The sequence below is a fragment of the Nuphar pumila genome, chromosome 15, assembly GCF_984573655.1.
Source record: "Nuphar pumila chromosome 15, dmNupPumi1.hap1.1, whole genome shotgun sequence".
NCBI lineage: Eukaryota > Viridiplantae > Streptophyta > Magnoliopsida > Nymphaeales > Nymphaeaceae > Nuphar > Nuphar pumila.
Window position 1 is genome coordinate 17,944,840 of NC_143263.1, and position 15,778 is coordinate 17,960,617.

The 15,778-nt window shown below is 37.8% G+C and overlaps 1 protein-coding gene across 4 annotated transcripts in view; it reads right to left on the bottom strand.

Moving 5' to 3' along the window:
• The window catches only part of TPC1 (two-pore channel 1), a 129,885-nt gene that overhangs the window by 57,834 nt on the left and 56,273 nt on the right, over positions 1 to 15,778 (bottom strand). For all 4 annotated transcript variants that reach the window (XM_089989990.1, XM_089989987.1, XM_089989988.1 and 1 more), the window contains exons 14-16: positions 6,689 to 6,746; positions 5,093 to 5,200; positions 3,595 to 3,658 (exon numbers count right to left, since the gene is read on the bottom strand). In XM_089989990.1, coding sequence (XP_089846116.1) covers positions 3,595 to 3,658; positions 5,093 to 5,200; positions 6,689 to 6,746 — 230 coding nt within the window. The remainder of the gene's footprint in view (positions 1 to 3,594; positions 3,659 to 5,092; positions 5,201 to 6,688; positions 6,747 to 15,778) is intronic.

Here is a 15,778-nt window from a genome sequence, read left to right on the forward strand (position 1 = left end):
TTGTATCAACATCCATGTACAGGAGAATCAAATTTGCTTTAAGAGAATCGTGTTTACCCCAAAATCGACAGATCAAACCCTAGATTAGGCTAATCAGGTGCTTCCATATTGATTTCCTAAATTAATACACGCCAAACCAAAATCGGTGTAGAGAACGCATGTAAAATCAAGGATTTATATTGACAAGTTAAACCCTTATTGTTGTCCGAGTTAGGGCTTCCCCTATAACCTCTCACACGGAAAGATCCGAAACCCCCAAATAAAGTTTTATTTTATTTTGATAATGGCAGCCGAATCCCTCCCCAAATTCAATTGATTAGGGTTTCCTGTCAACCCTCATAACCTCATCCCCCTTCTTTATTCATAACAACCGAAACCCCCAAATCCAAGATTTGGGGCTTTCCAAAGTGGGATTCACACAAAAATTCCACTACCGAATTTGAGTGGAGCCTCCCCTCAAACCCACACATGGAATCGAATCCATGTTCGATACCTCACCCCGATTCCAAGGAGCACCGTACCTTTTTGAAGATTTCCCCGACGATCGAAGGCTGGAAATGCGAAGGTCGAGCTGCTGGTGTTGCTCCACGTTGGTGTCGTGAAGAAGGGAGTGTGGCTGTTGTCTGCCGCGGCCCTCAATGGCAGCCGGTAGCCCACGCTGCCTGACGATGGTGTTTAGCCCTCCGGCATGCGCACACCGAGCAAGAGAGAGACGGGGAGAGAGAGAAACGAGGGAAAAGAGATGGGGGAAGAGAAGGACTGAGTGGAGAGGACTCCCTCTCCACCTCCTTTTATCGACCCAGACTCCCCCTCCTCTGCCGAGATGGGCGCGGGGTCGTTAAGCTCTGCGTAACCCCCCTGCCCCCCCTTTCTGTTTCTGTTTTCAGGTTTATCGGGCAACCCTTATCGGGTTGCCCATTTAATTAAAAGGGTTGTAACATGGGGCGCGGCTCGGGTCCGAACCCGGGACCCGTAACCCGGCCCCAAAAATAAAAATGGATCCATTAAGTTGGATCCGAATGGATCCAACTGTGGATCCTAGGATAAAAATTTTTAAAAACTTAAAAATTTATTTATTTATTGCTATTATTATTATTAAATCAAGATTTAAATCAAATAACCCTAATTACCCCCTTTATGGGTCCTAGATCCGAAATATGGATCTAGGCCCAATTGAATTATTTTATAAAAATTTCGGGTTTTACACTCAATAAAAAACTAATTATAGTCTTAATAATTAGGTTTTTGAAATTCTTTTTTAAGAAAGACTTTTTCGAAAAGACAAGATAGATTTGAAATAGCTTTTGCAAACTTCATTTGAATGATAACACCAACTTTTCAAAATATGGTACGTATAAAGGCCACTAAAATAGATCTCAAGGCACATTGTAAATCTCTGTTAAATTTTGCAAAACTTGCTTTTCAGATGCAAAATTTATAAAGGACAATAAAACAGACTTTGAAACACCTTGTAAACCACTTTGCGAACTCAAGAAACTTTCTTTTCAAAAGCTGACATTCGTCATTTTGTTAAACTTTAGAAAACACTTTCTATTAGATTTGATTCACAATTCCATCGAAGGTTCGAAGGGCTGATAAATCCCAATTTTACTTGGGCTGATAAAATCCCTCTGTACTTCAAATGGGTGGATAACACTAGCGGTGGCGGGTTCCACCACCCATTGGATATGTAATTGGGTCAAAGATCCTGTATCCCTTTCAGAAACTCCAATGGGTCGATCAGTGGTAGGGGATTCCACCTCACATTTGCTACATCACAAGACCACATGATTTCCCAGGACTAAGTCAATTGGACCAATAATCCCAATAACAAGTCAAATGGGTCGATTACCCTTTTCAAAAGAGGCCTGCAAACCCCAATAAGGTTGTCGAGGGTCGATATACCATCCCACTGGCGGTCCACTTACACTTATGTGAATGGATATATAAATCCAAACACATAAAAACTATAACAGTATTCTTTTCGAATAAAGGATTTTGAAATGAACTTTCATCTGATATTTAATGCCAGATCCAATTTTCTAAATAACACAGTTTCAAATCAACTCAAAGACGATAAAATAAAACCAGAATAAGACTTAAAACCATAATTATATTTATAAGAGATGTGGCTAATTACTTTTGAAGCAATTGAGGAAATCTGATAGCTTTTCAAAACAATTTAGAAAAACTATTTTAACTTCGAAAAGATTGTTAAACTATATTTAATAACAGTAAAACTCTGTGATTTATGAAAATCATTGCTTTTGAAAAGGATGGAAAGTTGAAATCAATTATTGGATTTATCATATTACTTACTAATCAATTACCTAAGCAAAAGACTAACTTGTAAAACATTTGAAACAATAGTAATCTAAATTCAAAATCTCTGGATATAATCAATTGTTTAAGGGCAAATGAACATGTAACATGCTTAATCATAAATATTTGAATTATAACTATCATGAAACTCCTTTACAGAAATCCAACTATAAATGTGAATACTAGAACTAGCTATCCATAAGAAACTAATTATTGGCACTTTAATCCTAATTAACAGAACCATAATTGCTTACAAAACTTAAGAAAAAATATATACGTGCAACCCTACTTAGGGAAGGCATTTAACTACCAAGATACAAAACTTAAATTAACAAACCCTCACTCTAACTATCAAAACTACAATTAACTACATACAAATTTAACTTAAGAAACCTAATTATTGAAAACCATAATTAATTACTTACATAATAGCTGTGGTTGACACCTTCGCTCCCTAGATTCTCATACCTCCGCTCCTTAGCCCCATGCTCCTCCCTTCCTTTCCCCTTTTCCATACCCCCTAGGGGTATTTATAGAGGCTAAGGCGACAGATGGAGGTAGGTTGGTTGGTATGAGGGTGAAATGACTATTTCACCCCTAGCCTTCTTTCCTATTTACATGTAAGTCCCTTGCCTTCCTGCTTATGTCCTTTTACATTTAATTTATTTTTATCCACCATTTACTTTTACATTTATTTTATTTTTATTCATAAGCAAATACCCCTTATTTGAATCCATTAAAAATATCTAAAAATTCAAATTCTTGAAGGATAAAAAGTCAATGTCAGAGTTCAAGTACAAATTTCTAAATTTTGTGGTTGGGTCCAAGATTGCGCCTCTTGAAATCTTAAGTATTTCTTTGTTCTTAAATTTTTAAAAGTTCTATTTTTACATATTATTACTTTGTGTCAAAAGTCCGGAAGAAAATCTTTCATAATTTAATTATTAAAAATATTTTTCTGCTATGGGCACCTTTCACAGCACTTGCACAGATAAGGACCTAGGGTTGACTTTTATATAAATCACTATATTTAGAGTAAAATTAAAGCCTATAATTTAGGAAAATAGGGTGGTATGTTACATCAACAAATTTTATTGTATTGATTTCAAAAGAAACATCTATCACAATGAAAATAAAGGGAAACAGTTGAAGAAAAAGCAAGTACATAGACAACAAATACATATAGAAACTCAATATAAACAGAACCAAACTTTCTTTGGAGCATTAGATAGCTCCAAAGTTCATCTATTGGATAGGAATACATTTGCATACCATTCACCGTTGGAAAGAAAATGAAGCCCATGAGGAGCTATAAATGAAATTGTTTCTCCAATAACTGCAAAAAGTAAGACCAAATGTAAAATTTGAATGGAAATGCAATATGAAAATTTTAACTTGTGTACAAACTACAAAGTTAGAAGAAAAAACACCTAGTATAATCAACATAGAAAATGCAGCATCATGGATAATAATAAAAAACATTTAGTGGAAGTGAGGTATTGAGGTCAGCAAATAATGAATGGTGCAACCAGATAGGTGGAAAGTGCACTTCCTGGAAACTTGCTTTGAAAGTGTGATATTCCTCGTTTCTGAAACTTAATGGAAATGTCGATTCTCCCACGCTTCTCCTATGCTTCACATATGTTTCATTTATGTTTCCTACATGCTTCTTTATGTCCTCTTGCGCCTCTTTTCATGTTTTTTATGTGATTCATCTCACGGTTCTCACTCCCCATGTATTTTCTCTGAATAGGTAACCATCATTTTTCGATTTTGACAAAAATTTAATTATTACACTAAAAAAATCATGAAATTTAAAAGTCATTTTTATTTAGTTTTTATTCGCATCTCATCCCCAACTTACACTTATTAGATGTTCTACATAACTCCTACTTATTCTAGACCTTGTTACATACGGTAGTTGTCATGTCTTATTACCTAACAAGAGAGAGGAACTGTCAACCAAGTGGCTACGCTGTAAATCAGTATGGATGCTAATGTTAGATATATTCTTTTGATAACCAAATTATAGACTATTTTTCAAGTTACCTTTATCAGGAAATCCAAATCCTTTTACTACCACATCCTCTGTTTACAAGTGTGAGACCCTGTCACACTCCGGATTCACCTAAAGAAGCATAACTGGATAAAGAAGCTAGTTTCAGTTATCTAGACCATCAAGGTAATGGCAGTAACCAACCAGAGATGGAAAATTCTACCTGCTATGCTAGTCCTTCACTTGAATTGTTTCTCATGTTTGTCTGTCAAATGAAAATGCATCTAAATCTGCCTTCAACGCTGTCTACTTATGCTTTCATTTACTGTATTGACAATGTGAAGTATCTTTTCATGAAAAAGACAACATAAAAGAAAGAGGAACACTATTTTCTTAAGACTCATGACTGTTCAATGCACCAGTGTTACGATCCAGTTAGGTAGCTATAAAATGATATCATTTTGTGTGAGCTGCATTATGTACCCTGGTTTCTCTATCAAAACCACACACAATTTCCCAGATCATTTTAATGCAATGATCTTTAAGAAATTTCTAACACAACAAACCCAAAAATCACTTCAAAGTTCAAACACAAACTGACATCCTCACAACTATATGAAAGAAACACATTAATAGCCCATAACATTGTTAAATAAACATCTGAAGAGATTCGCATTTAAAAGTGATGAATAAGCTGCCAAGATCAGCACTTCCATTAAACATTAAGCAGATATATCAACTATGAATTAATAAAAAAAAAAGGTTTTCATTTACCTATTACCCATGTAATTACAAAATCAAAACGATTTGGACCTTCCATCCAATAATTATCAAATCCATATGAAAACACCTTCAGAGCCATTTCCAGAACATAGACCCAACCTGCATAAAATGCAGAACTATATCAGTTTATGTCTAAGATCAAATTATTTCTGAGTTTCTCATGGAGGAGACCTCCACAACTTTACATGCAACTGACTCTTTAAACAGTAAAAAAACTTGGAAGCAAAGGATTATTTTCTCATTACTCTTGACTGAAGTATGGTAGTAGCTAAACAAAGCATGATTACATGACGTTAAGATACAACAAAAACTATATGCATGACAGAAACAAATAAATAAGAATTTAAATAGATACGATGTGTCTTGATTCAATTGGTGCTGCACATAAATACAAAGAGGCGTGCTATTGCTTTATCAATAAAAGTTTCTAATGAAATGTATTCTCTTAGCTTTAAGAGTTCCCAAAGTTGATAATTTATTTCATACCATTCCTGATCCAATTTTGCTGTTCAAAGAATTTTAACAGAGAATTAAAAAAAATTACCTTTCACAAATAACTATTGAGTTTTTCAATTTTTGCATTCAACCACTAGTTCTTTTTTGGGGAATTTACGTATAAGGCTATAAACACCTAACTTATGACAAAATTATGTTTAATCACCTACTTTATATAAATTTTCATATGCGTGCCTACTTTGCATTCAACCACTAGCGCTCATATAATCGCCTTAAGTTTCTTTTTTCTATCACTTCACTCTGTTGACTCTGTAAAATGACACTTTAGTTATTTTTTTTTTTAAATGACTGAATGTTACCTTCTATAGTTGTCATGCAGTTTAAGGTCAAATAAGTAACTTTAGCAAGAGTTCAATTATTTAAAATGACACTTTAACCATTTCTTTTACTTAAATGACTGAATGTCACTTTACGTAGTTGCTACACAGTTTAGACCAAATAAGTAATTTTAGCAAGAAAAGTGACGTAAGTGGTCATTTGAGCAATTTGTTGAAAAAAGAGGTGCCTATGTGAAATGTTTCAATAAGTAGGCAGCTAAACGTAATTTTTTCATTAGGCACCTATATGTAAAATTCCCATGTTTTTCCTTTTTTTCAGTAAAGACGTGCCTGTACTATACTCTGCATTTGACCTTGATAGTTCAAAATTCAAATGGCTAAACAACCCCTAACATTATCTTGTTGTAAAAAGAGACATCAAGTGAGGTATGCACAAAGTAGCTATTTGTAAATCTCATTTATGATAACTTCTCTTTGTTAATTTTTGAAAAATTATTACAAATTGTACCCAAGCACCCAAGTCATAGAGCATAACAGAAACTACAGTACCTAATGACTATTAGGTATAAAGGGCTCATGGAATCTAACAACTAAAATGGCATATAACACACACAGACACAAGTAATAAGTAACTTAAGAACAATATTCAGAATCACCTCGCTCAAATAAACTGAAATTTAATTTGGATGACAGTATGGAAATACAAGCAACCATAAATAACAGAGGCTAACAAAAGTAAAAATATACGCAAAAAACTGAAAAATAAAAGATGTATAAACTAATAGATACTTACCAAAGAAAAATTCAACCTTTTGCCAAATTTTTTGAGTAGAATTGTTTTCAACATCCAACTATAGAAAGCAATCATGAAACATGACATTAGTACAACCAAAGTGGCAAACACAGTAAGACACACAAGCACAGCCAAGACAGGTAAGATGTTGTCAACAAGACACAAAACTAAAAACAAGGTCATGGTAGACAAATTCAATGAAAAATTCCTAATACACCATAGATGCGCCAAACTGAATCATATAGGGAAGTGAGTCCTATCAGAAGAAATTAACATATTTTCCTTAACTTCTTCAGTGGGTCATGCATCTCTTGAGAGGCTAACATCAAATGGCAGTCCTCTAGAGTTTCAAGAACTCTGTTACAATGAGCCTCTAGGCTCTGGTACAATGTTATAATCACAGGTAACCATGTTTTGGAGGAATGTTAGATGATGAAAGCAAGGAGAAAACGAACAATAAGAATAGAAAAAAGAGAGAGAATGGCAAAAAGATCATAGGAATTGGTCAAAACTCTTATAATGGCACTATTCTACTTTATTACAAAAAACATTACTTAAGGCATCAAAAAGACAAGCATGCCCCAGGACATGAAACATATAAAAAGTTACATATAAACACATTCTATATATATTAAGTAACAAGAGAAAGCCCTTACATACTTTTAACATACTAGACTTGATAAACTCATATGTTCACATTATTCGCTAATTTCTGCCAGAAAATATAGAATGTTAATGTACTTGTTTTGGGTGTCTTGTATATACCTAAGTATACTTAGGTATACTCATACTAGCCATTAAGATGGTCTAACAGCTAGTCAAACTAGCAGTCAGACCATGCTAACAGCTAGGGATGGCAGTGGACCGGGGGAAAGCGGGGCCCCGCCTCGCCCCGTTTGGACCGGGGATGAAGGGTATGAAACGGGGATGGAAGCGGGGACGAAGGTTAAAATCCATCCCCGTCCGGGGGTGGAGGCGGGGATGGACGTGCACTTTTCCCCGCCCCGCCCCGATCCCCCCCCCGACCACTTTTCCCCGCAATATCCCCGCCCCGCCTCATCCCCGTTTGAACCGGGGATGGAGGACATGAAACGGGGATGAAGGCGGGGGTGGAGGATAAAATCCATCCCCACCAGGGAGGCGGGGCGGGGGTGGAGGATAAAATCTTGAGGCGGGGCGGGGGTGGAGACCTTGTCCCCCGCCCCGCCCCACCCCGCCCCGCCCCGCCCCACTGCCATCCCTACTAACAGTTGTGAAAGTTGCAGCGTCCCTTGGCCTGTGTGCCCTGTTACACAAAGAAAATAGAGAGAAAGGAAAAGATAGGAGAAGAATAGGAGGTTGTTTCCTAGCTGGGACGTCCCTCTTGTTTGTATATTACATTAAGATTACATGGATAAAATACAAAAATACTCTTTGGGTATTAAACACATTACAGTAGGATTACATAAATGAGAAATATCTGAAGTACCCTTCTGACATGATTTCTATTTCTAATAGCCCCCCTCAAACTGTACATGGGTCTTGAATAACCATGGACAATTTGCTTATAAGAAACCAATGACGGAAAGAGGATAGCGGCTTGGTGAAAAGACCTGCTACTTGGTCTTCACCTCAAAGAAACATAGGATGAATCTCTTTACTTTCAACTTTTTCATGAACGAAGTGTTGATCAATCTCCACATTTTTCAGTTTGCCATGTTGCACAAGAAGTGATTGGGATAGAGGTTGCTTTACATTGACTAGCAAATGTCTCATCCATAAAACCTTTGCCGTGTCAGCAGCCATGGCACGATACTCTACTTCGGTACTAGACCATGCAAATGTCTTCTGTCTTTGACAAGATAAAGAAATGAGATGTCCCAAGAAGACAGCATAACCTATTATAGATCGTCTAGAGGGATCACTAGCCAAGTCAGCATCTGAGTAGGCTAGAATAACAAGTTTTAAACCATCATTAGGCTGGGAAGAGGGTCTTTTATAAACAAGTCCATCATTGATTGTGTCTTTCACACAACACAGAATTCTTTTAGCCGCTTCCATGTGGCTGAGACGGGGTGACTTCGTAAATATGGAGACTTGATTGGTAGCATATACCAAGTCGGGTCTCGTGAAGGTAAGATACTAAAGGACGCCAACGAGGCTTCTGAATTGCTCTAGATGAGACAACGAAGGATCGTTTGGGTCATCATCAACCAATTTCACACTCACTGCAATGGAAGTGGGAACTGGTTTGCAATCGATCATCCCAAAATGAGAAAGAATGTTCAGAGCATATTTTGGCTGAGATAAAATGAGAGAGCTGTTAGTTGGATCAACCTCAATGCCAAGAAAATACCGCAAAGGACCCAAATCATTCATATGAAACTGCTTCCTGAGCATGGTCTTCAGGTGGGTGATTCTACTTGGATCACTTCCTGCAATAACAAGATCATCGACATATACAAGAATGATAGTAATATGAAACTGATCTGAATGAACAAAAATTGAGTAATCACATTTGACTTCGAACGAAGCCTAAAGATCGAACAACAACACTAAAAGTCTCAAACCAGGCATGAGATGCTTGCTTCAAATCGTATATAGTCTTTTCTAAGCGAAGCACAATAGTCTTGGTATCAGCTTCCGAATATCCAGAAGGGCGTTCCATGTACACTTCTTCATGTAATGTGCTACGAAGAAATGCATTTTTTACATCCATCTGATTGAAATTTCATCCTACATAGTGGCAAGAGACAAAACTACGTGAATAGTACACATGCGAACAATAGGGCTAAAGGTCTCATCAAAATCTAGGTCATGCTCTTGTGTATAACCTTTTGCCGCCAACATTGTTTTATATCGCTCAATGCTTCTATCGGCCCTGTATTTAATTTTGTAGACCCACTGGCACCCAGTGATAGTCTTGTTATCGGGTCAAGGTACCACAATAATAATTCTCCAAGAAAAACACAATAACCTGTGGTAGAAATACAATCATTGGGGTGACCACCCTAATCAGAGTCAATATAAGCAATTAAATTTGGAGATGAAGAAGATAAGAATAGTTATTTTGTTATAGTTTCCTTCAAATATCTGATAATTTGCATGACCACAACCATGTAAATAGTAGTAGTAGCATTTTGAAATTGACTTGCACTGTGAACAACATGAGCAATATCAAGCTTGGTAATAGACAAATATGTCACTGATTCAATCAATTGACAATAAGGATTTTGGTTTCTAAAAGGCAAGTTGTTCATGGTCCAGGACCATGCACAACTTGAGGGAGGCTGAAAAGAAGTTGTTTTTGGTTCTCTAACCTAAATTGGGTCTGAACCCAATTTCTGTAATGGATCGGATCCATATCCAAAGTGATGAATGTCTGTTGTAAATATGTATATTATTAGCGGGTATTTTAGTACCCGAAAAAGGTTATGTATTAGTTATATATTAAACCTCTAATACAATGAAAAAGACGCTGGAATCCATTGACGAGTTTTGCAGCCTCTTCTTCTCGTTTTTCTCTTTCCTGCACAGGTGAATGTGGAGGTCTTCACTTTCCATGACCGCGTATCATACCAGATCCAAAGCCAAGCCTAGTGAGTCTACCATCTGTTGCTTTAGGTGTCAAGAGTTAGGACATGTCGCGTCCAAGTGCCCCACAGCGAGCAAGAACGCCCATTTCATTGAGGGTATTGTTGAGTCAGCGTCTGATAGTAAGAGTAAGGGTGAGTCGTTGGTTGAAGGAGATGATGAGAGGGAGGTCGTAGAGTTCGACTGCAACGTCGAAAGTTTGTTGTTTATCCGTCATGTTTTGACCGCACCCCGAGAGTCGACCCCTGCAAAATTCTTGCGGAATAACATTTTTAGAACCCGGTGCAACTGTGAGGGACATGCATGTAATGTTATAATTGATACTTGGGCGTGTGAGAATATGGTGTTCGAGAGTGTCGTGTCCACCTTGAACCTGAAAACGGAAAAATTGTCCCAACCATACAAGATGGCATGGTTCAAAAACGAAGTTCCTATCACCCAGGGTTATTTAGTTCGGTTCTCCACGGGAGAGTATTACCACGATGAGGTGTGGTGTGATGTAGCCCCTATGAGTGTGTGTCACATTCTATTGGGACGTTCCTAGCAGCTTGATCGCAAGACCATTCACGATGGTCGTAGAAACACGTACTCATTTATTTTTAAGGGTCATAAAATAGTCCTCCATATCAAGGATACCGGTTTTTCCATTGTGGATAAGCCTGAGCGAGTTCCCCAGCTCGCGGGCCTATCTTACCGGTCTTTCTTGAGCCATTATCGGAAGGATGGTTATTGTTATGCCCTGGTGGCTAAACCGTCAATGAGTACGTCGTTGACCGTTCCCGTGGACATCGTACCCCTTGTTGAGGAGTTTCGCGACATTATGCCAGACGACCTTCCTGATGGTCTACCTTAGACGCAGGTGGTGCAGCATGCCGTTAATTTTGTCTCGGGGTCGAGTCTCTCTAACCTCCCGGCGTATCGCATGAACCCATCCCAGCATGCTGAGTTGTTAAGGCAAGTTCAGGAGTTACTGCAAAAAGGGTTTATTCGTGAGAGTGTGAGCCCTTGCGCAGTACCCCCTTGCTCACCCCTAAGAAAGATGGGTACATGTGCATGTATGTTGATAGTCGAGCGATCAATCGCATCACTGTCAAATATCGTTTTCTCATTCCACGTTTGGATGATATGTTTGATATGTTGGTTGGTACCTCTATTTTCTCCAAAATTGATTTAAAAAGTGGGTACCACCAAATCCGTATACGGGAGGAGATGAGTGGAAGACAGCATTCAAGACATGTGATGGATTGTATGAGTGGTTAGTCATGCCATTTGGGTTATCAAATGCCTCGAGTGTAAAAGTATCTCCAACAAGATACTAAGATCAAGACCTTAATATTCTTGATAATAAACTCGGCACACATGCACAATAAGAACACTTTAGAACACTTGTGCACAAAAGCACAACTCACAAAATCTCACAAATGCACAACGGCATAAAAAATATTGGAATCACTTTATTGAGCACTTGGGCTTTGACTCAAAGTTATGAAGAATACAAGAGAGGGAATCCCCTATTTATAAGAAAGCAAAGGAGCCACATAGGGGGCTCCCAAGAGAGTCGTTGGAAGACCCCAACGGTCACATATGTGACCGTTGGAGGCTCCCCAACGACTCTTTGGGGAGCCTCCCTATGTGGCACAAAATACAAAAAACAAAAAAGAAAAAGGAAAAAGTAAAATGAAAAAATAAAAGAAAAAAAAAGTTACAAGCATATTCCAAAAATGAAATATGCGTAAAACAGGAAATTACAGAAATACCCTTTTCGGGTGGATAAGAATATATATATATATATATGAGATTACAAATATCGATACATAATTTAACACCCCCCTCAAACTTAGGGCATGATGACCGAGAGTTTGCCAAGGAGAAAGTTGAATCTTGGTGCACATAAGGCTTTGGTGAAAAAATTTGTCAACTGATATTCTGAAGTAACATAAGGTAGATCAATGACTCCTTTCAAGTAGGCTTTACGAATATAGTGACAGTCCATTTCAATGTGCTTAGTCCGCTCGTGGAAAGTATGATTTTTGGCAATGTTTGCACTCTTGTTATCATAGCATAGCTTAGTAGGCCCTTCAATAGTGATCCCCATGTCTTCAAGCAACAGATGAATCCATACAATTTTCATAGTAGTAGTTGCAATGGCACGATATTCAGCTTCAGTCGAAGATATAAACTTTTTGTTGCTTCTTACATCTCCACGAGATCAATGAATCACCTAAGAACACACAAAAACCAGTGGTGGAGTGACGGTTATTTGGGTCACCTCCCCAATCAAAGTCAGTATAAGCAATTAATTTTAACTCAGAAGAGGATGACAGAAAAACTCCCTTATTTAGATTACCATTTAGGTATCTTATGACTCGTAAGACGGCACTCATGTGAACAAAAGTTGGTGCATGCTGAAACTGACTTGCCGTATGAACTGCATGTGAGATATTTGGTCTGATAATAGTCAGGTACATCAACGATCCTACAAGCTGTCTGCAAGAAGTAGGATCGGAAAGAGGAACACCATCATCAATTTTTATTTTACCTCCTACTATAGCAGGAGTCTCACAAACCTTATCATCAGTAATACCCGACCTGTCAATAATCTCAGATGCAAGCTTAGTTTAAGACAAAAAATACCCTCTATGAGAGTATGTTACTTCAATACCCAAAAAATAAGTTGAAATCTCAAGTCAGACATTTCAAACCTATCCTTTAAAATTGATTTTATGCTTTTAACCCCTTTAGAATCGCTTCCAGTTATAAGCATGTCATCTACATATATAAGAAAAATAACAATCCCTGCATTGGATTTTCTAACAAACAAAGCAGCATCAGTAAAACAGAATGAAAAACCATTTTCTATCATTACGAAATTAAACCTATCATACCAAGCCTTGGGGGATTGTTTCAAACCAAAAAGTGTTTTACAAAGGCGAAGCACCATTCCTTTAGCAGACTTCATTCCAGGAGGAGCATTCATATACACTTCTTTATTTAGATCTCCATTTAGAAATGCATTCTTAACATCCATTTGATAGATGTTCCATTTGTTGATTGAGGCAACGGTTATAAGACATCGGACAGTGACCATTCGAGCTACCGGGGCAAAGGACTCTTCATAATCAATCTCATATTTTTTTACTATATCATTTGTCCACCAAACGGGCATTCTATCTCTCGAGGGTCCCATCACTCTTAGTCTTAACCTTAAATACCCATCTACACCTTATTGCTTTCTTACCTTTAGGAAGGTCTTGAAATACCCATGTCTTGGCTCTTCTCGGAGCTTCGAGTTCATTATCCATTGCGACTATCCATTCAAGACATTTTTGTGCTTCCTCAAAGTTTCTAGGTTCTATGTAAGAATGAATGGCGCTTAAACAGGCTCTATGTTTAGGTGAAAAAGACTCATATGAGATGAACCTAGAAGGGGGTTTTCTATGTCTTTCGGTCCTACAAAGGTTTTCCTCACTTTGAGAAGCAGTCCTACGATCATCATATCTTTCAAGGGCACTTCTGAAAGTATTTCTATCTCTATGAGTATAGGTTATGGGATCTCTACGCAGTTCCTCATTGACATGTTATGAAATGAAGAGGACATAGGACTGGTTTCATTATCATTTGAGTCATTCTGATTTGACTCGTCATCACTAGTTTCATCACCTTCAGTTAAAAGATCAAATAGAAAAGAATAGTCTACATTCTCGCCATTAGATTCAAGTTTTTCAAAATCACTGAGATTTTCCAAAAAACTTACATTTCCGGAAACATATAGTTTATCATTTTCAATATCATAATACCGAAAACCCTTTTGAGTTTCAGAATAACCAAGAAAGGCACAAGGAATGGCCTTGGGGGAGAGTTTATCATTTTTGTCAGTAAGGACAAAACATTTACATCCAAAAACCTGTAACCTGTTATAATCAGGTTCTTTTTCATACAATCGTTCAAATGGGCAAACCTTGTTCAAATTTTCTGATGGGAGTCTATTTATGAGATAGATCGATGTAAGGGTTGTCTCAGCCCAGAGTCTTTTCGGAATATTCTGAGAGATGAGCAAGGTTCTAGTTGTTTCAATGATATGCCTATGTTTTCGTTCAGCCAACACATTTTGTTGTAAGGTTTTTTAACAAGATTTTTTATGAAGAATATCATAACTTTCAAGATAACTTTTGAATTTATTTGAAAGATATTCGCCACCGGAATCGGTTCTAAGAATTTTTAAACTTCCATTAAATTGATCAGAGTTACCGGAAGCGCCTAAGCAAAAGGGGAAGCGCGCTTCCCCGAAGCGCGCTTCGGAAGCGCGAAACGTCGCGCTTCCAAAGCGTGAGGGGAAGCGTCCCCCTTTTTTGGGAAGCGCGCTTTCCTTTTATGGGAAGCACGTCCCCCTTTTATGGGAAACGCGCTTTCCATAAATGGGAAGCGCGCTTCCCCCACGCTTCCCCCTCGCTTCCCACTCGCTTCCCCATTTTTTTCATTTTTTTCGCTTCCCCCTCGCTTCCGGTTCGCTTCCGAGACGGTTCGGAATTTTCTTCTAAGTGGTCCCACGCTTCCACGCTTCCTAAATTTTTGAAAGTGCCTCGCTTCTCGCTCCCGCTTCCCGTATCGCTTCCCGCTCCCGCTTCCTCGACTGGTAACTCTGGAATTGATTTAAAATCATCATATGAAATGTTTTAAAAATTGAAAAAACTTCATGTTTATGTTTAAGAAAATATATCCAACAAAATCTAGTGAAATCGTCCACAAAAATAACATAGAATGAGAAACCTCCTTTAGATATCACAGGAGTCGGACCCCATACATCAGAGTGAACAATTTTAAAAGATTTTGTTGTAAACATGGATCTGAGTAAACGGTAGACTTTTCATTTTCCCAAGAATACATTCATTACATACAAAATTCTCGTTACAAAGATGCTTAATAAAAGGCAAATAAGAGATTTTAACAATGTTGGGATGCCCCAGTCTCTTATGTCATACATGAATATCTTTGTTTTGAGCAACATTACAAACTAGTTCTTGGGGATTTGGAAAAAATCAACATAGTAAAGGTCTCCTCTCCTAGAGTCTTCCCCAATCAACTTTCCGGACTGGCGATCCTGTATCCAACATTTATTAGAAGAGAATTTTATATCGCAACCATAGTCCGAGAGTTGAGAGACCGAAAGTAAGTTTTGAGTTTAGTTTTGGTATAAGGCGAATTTTTAGAATAAAGAAGTCTTGTTTTTCAAAATTACCCATTCATTTAATTTCAAGAGGTGTTCCATCCGCCTTTGAGACAAAAGATGGAAGAGAATTTTTAGAAAAATCGGAAAGAGAACAAGCACTTGGAGTCATGTGAAAAGATGCACCGGAATCTAGGAGCCAAGATGTCTTACCGAGAGATGAGGAGGATGACATAGCGGCTCCGGAAATGCCTCCCTTGAGAAGAGGTTGTAGAGCATCAACAATTTGTTGAAAGAAAAGAGGCTCATTTGATGAAGATGGTCGTTCCTCTGGTTGGGATGCCATAGCTGCA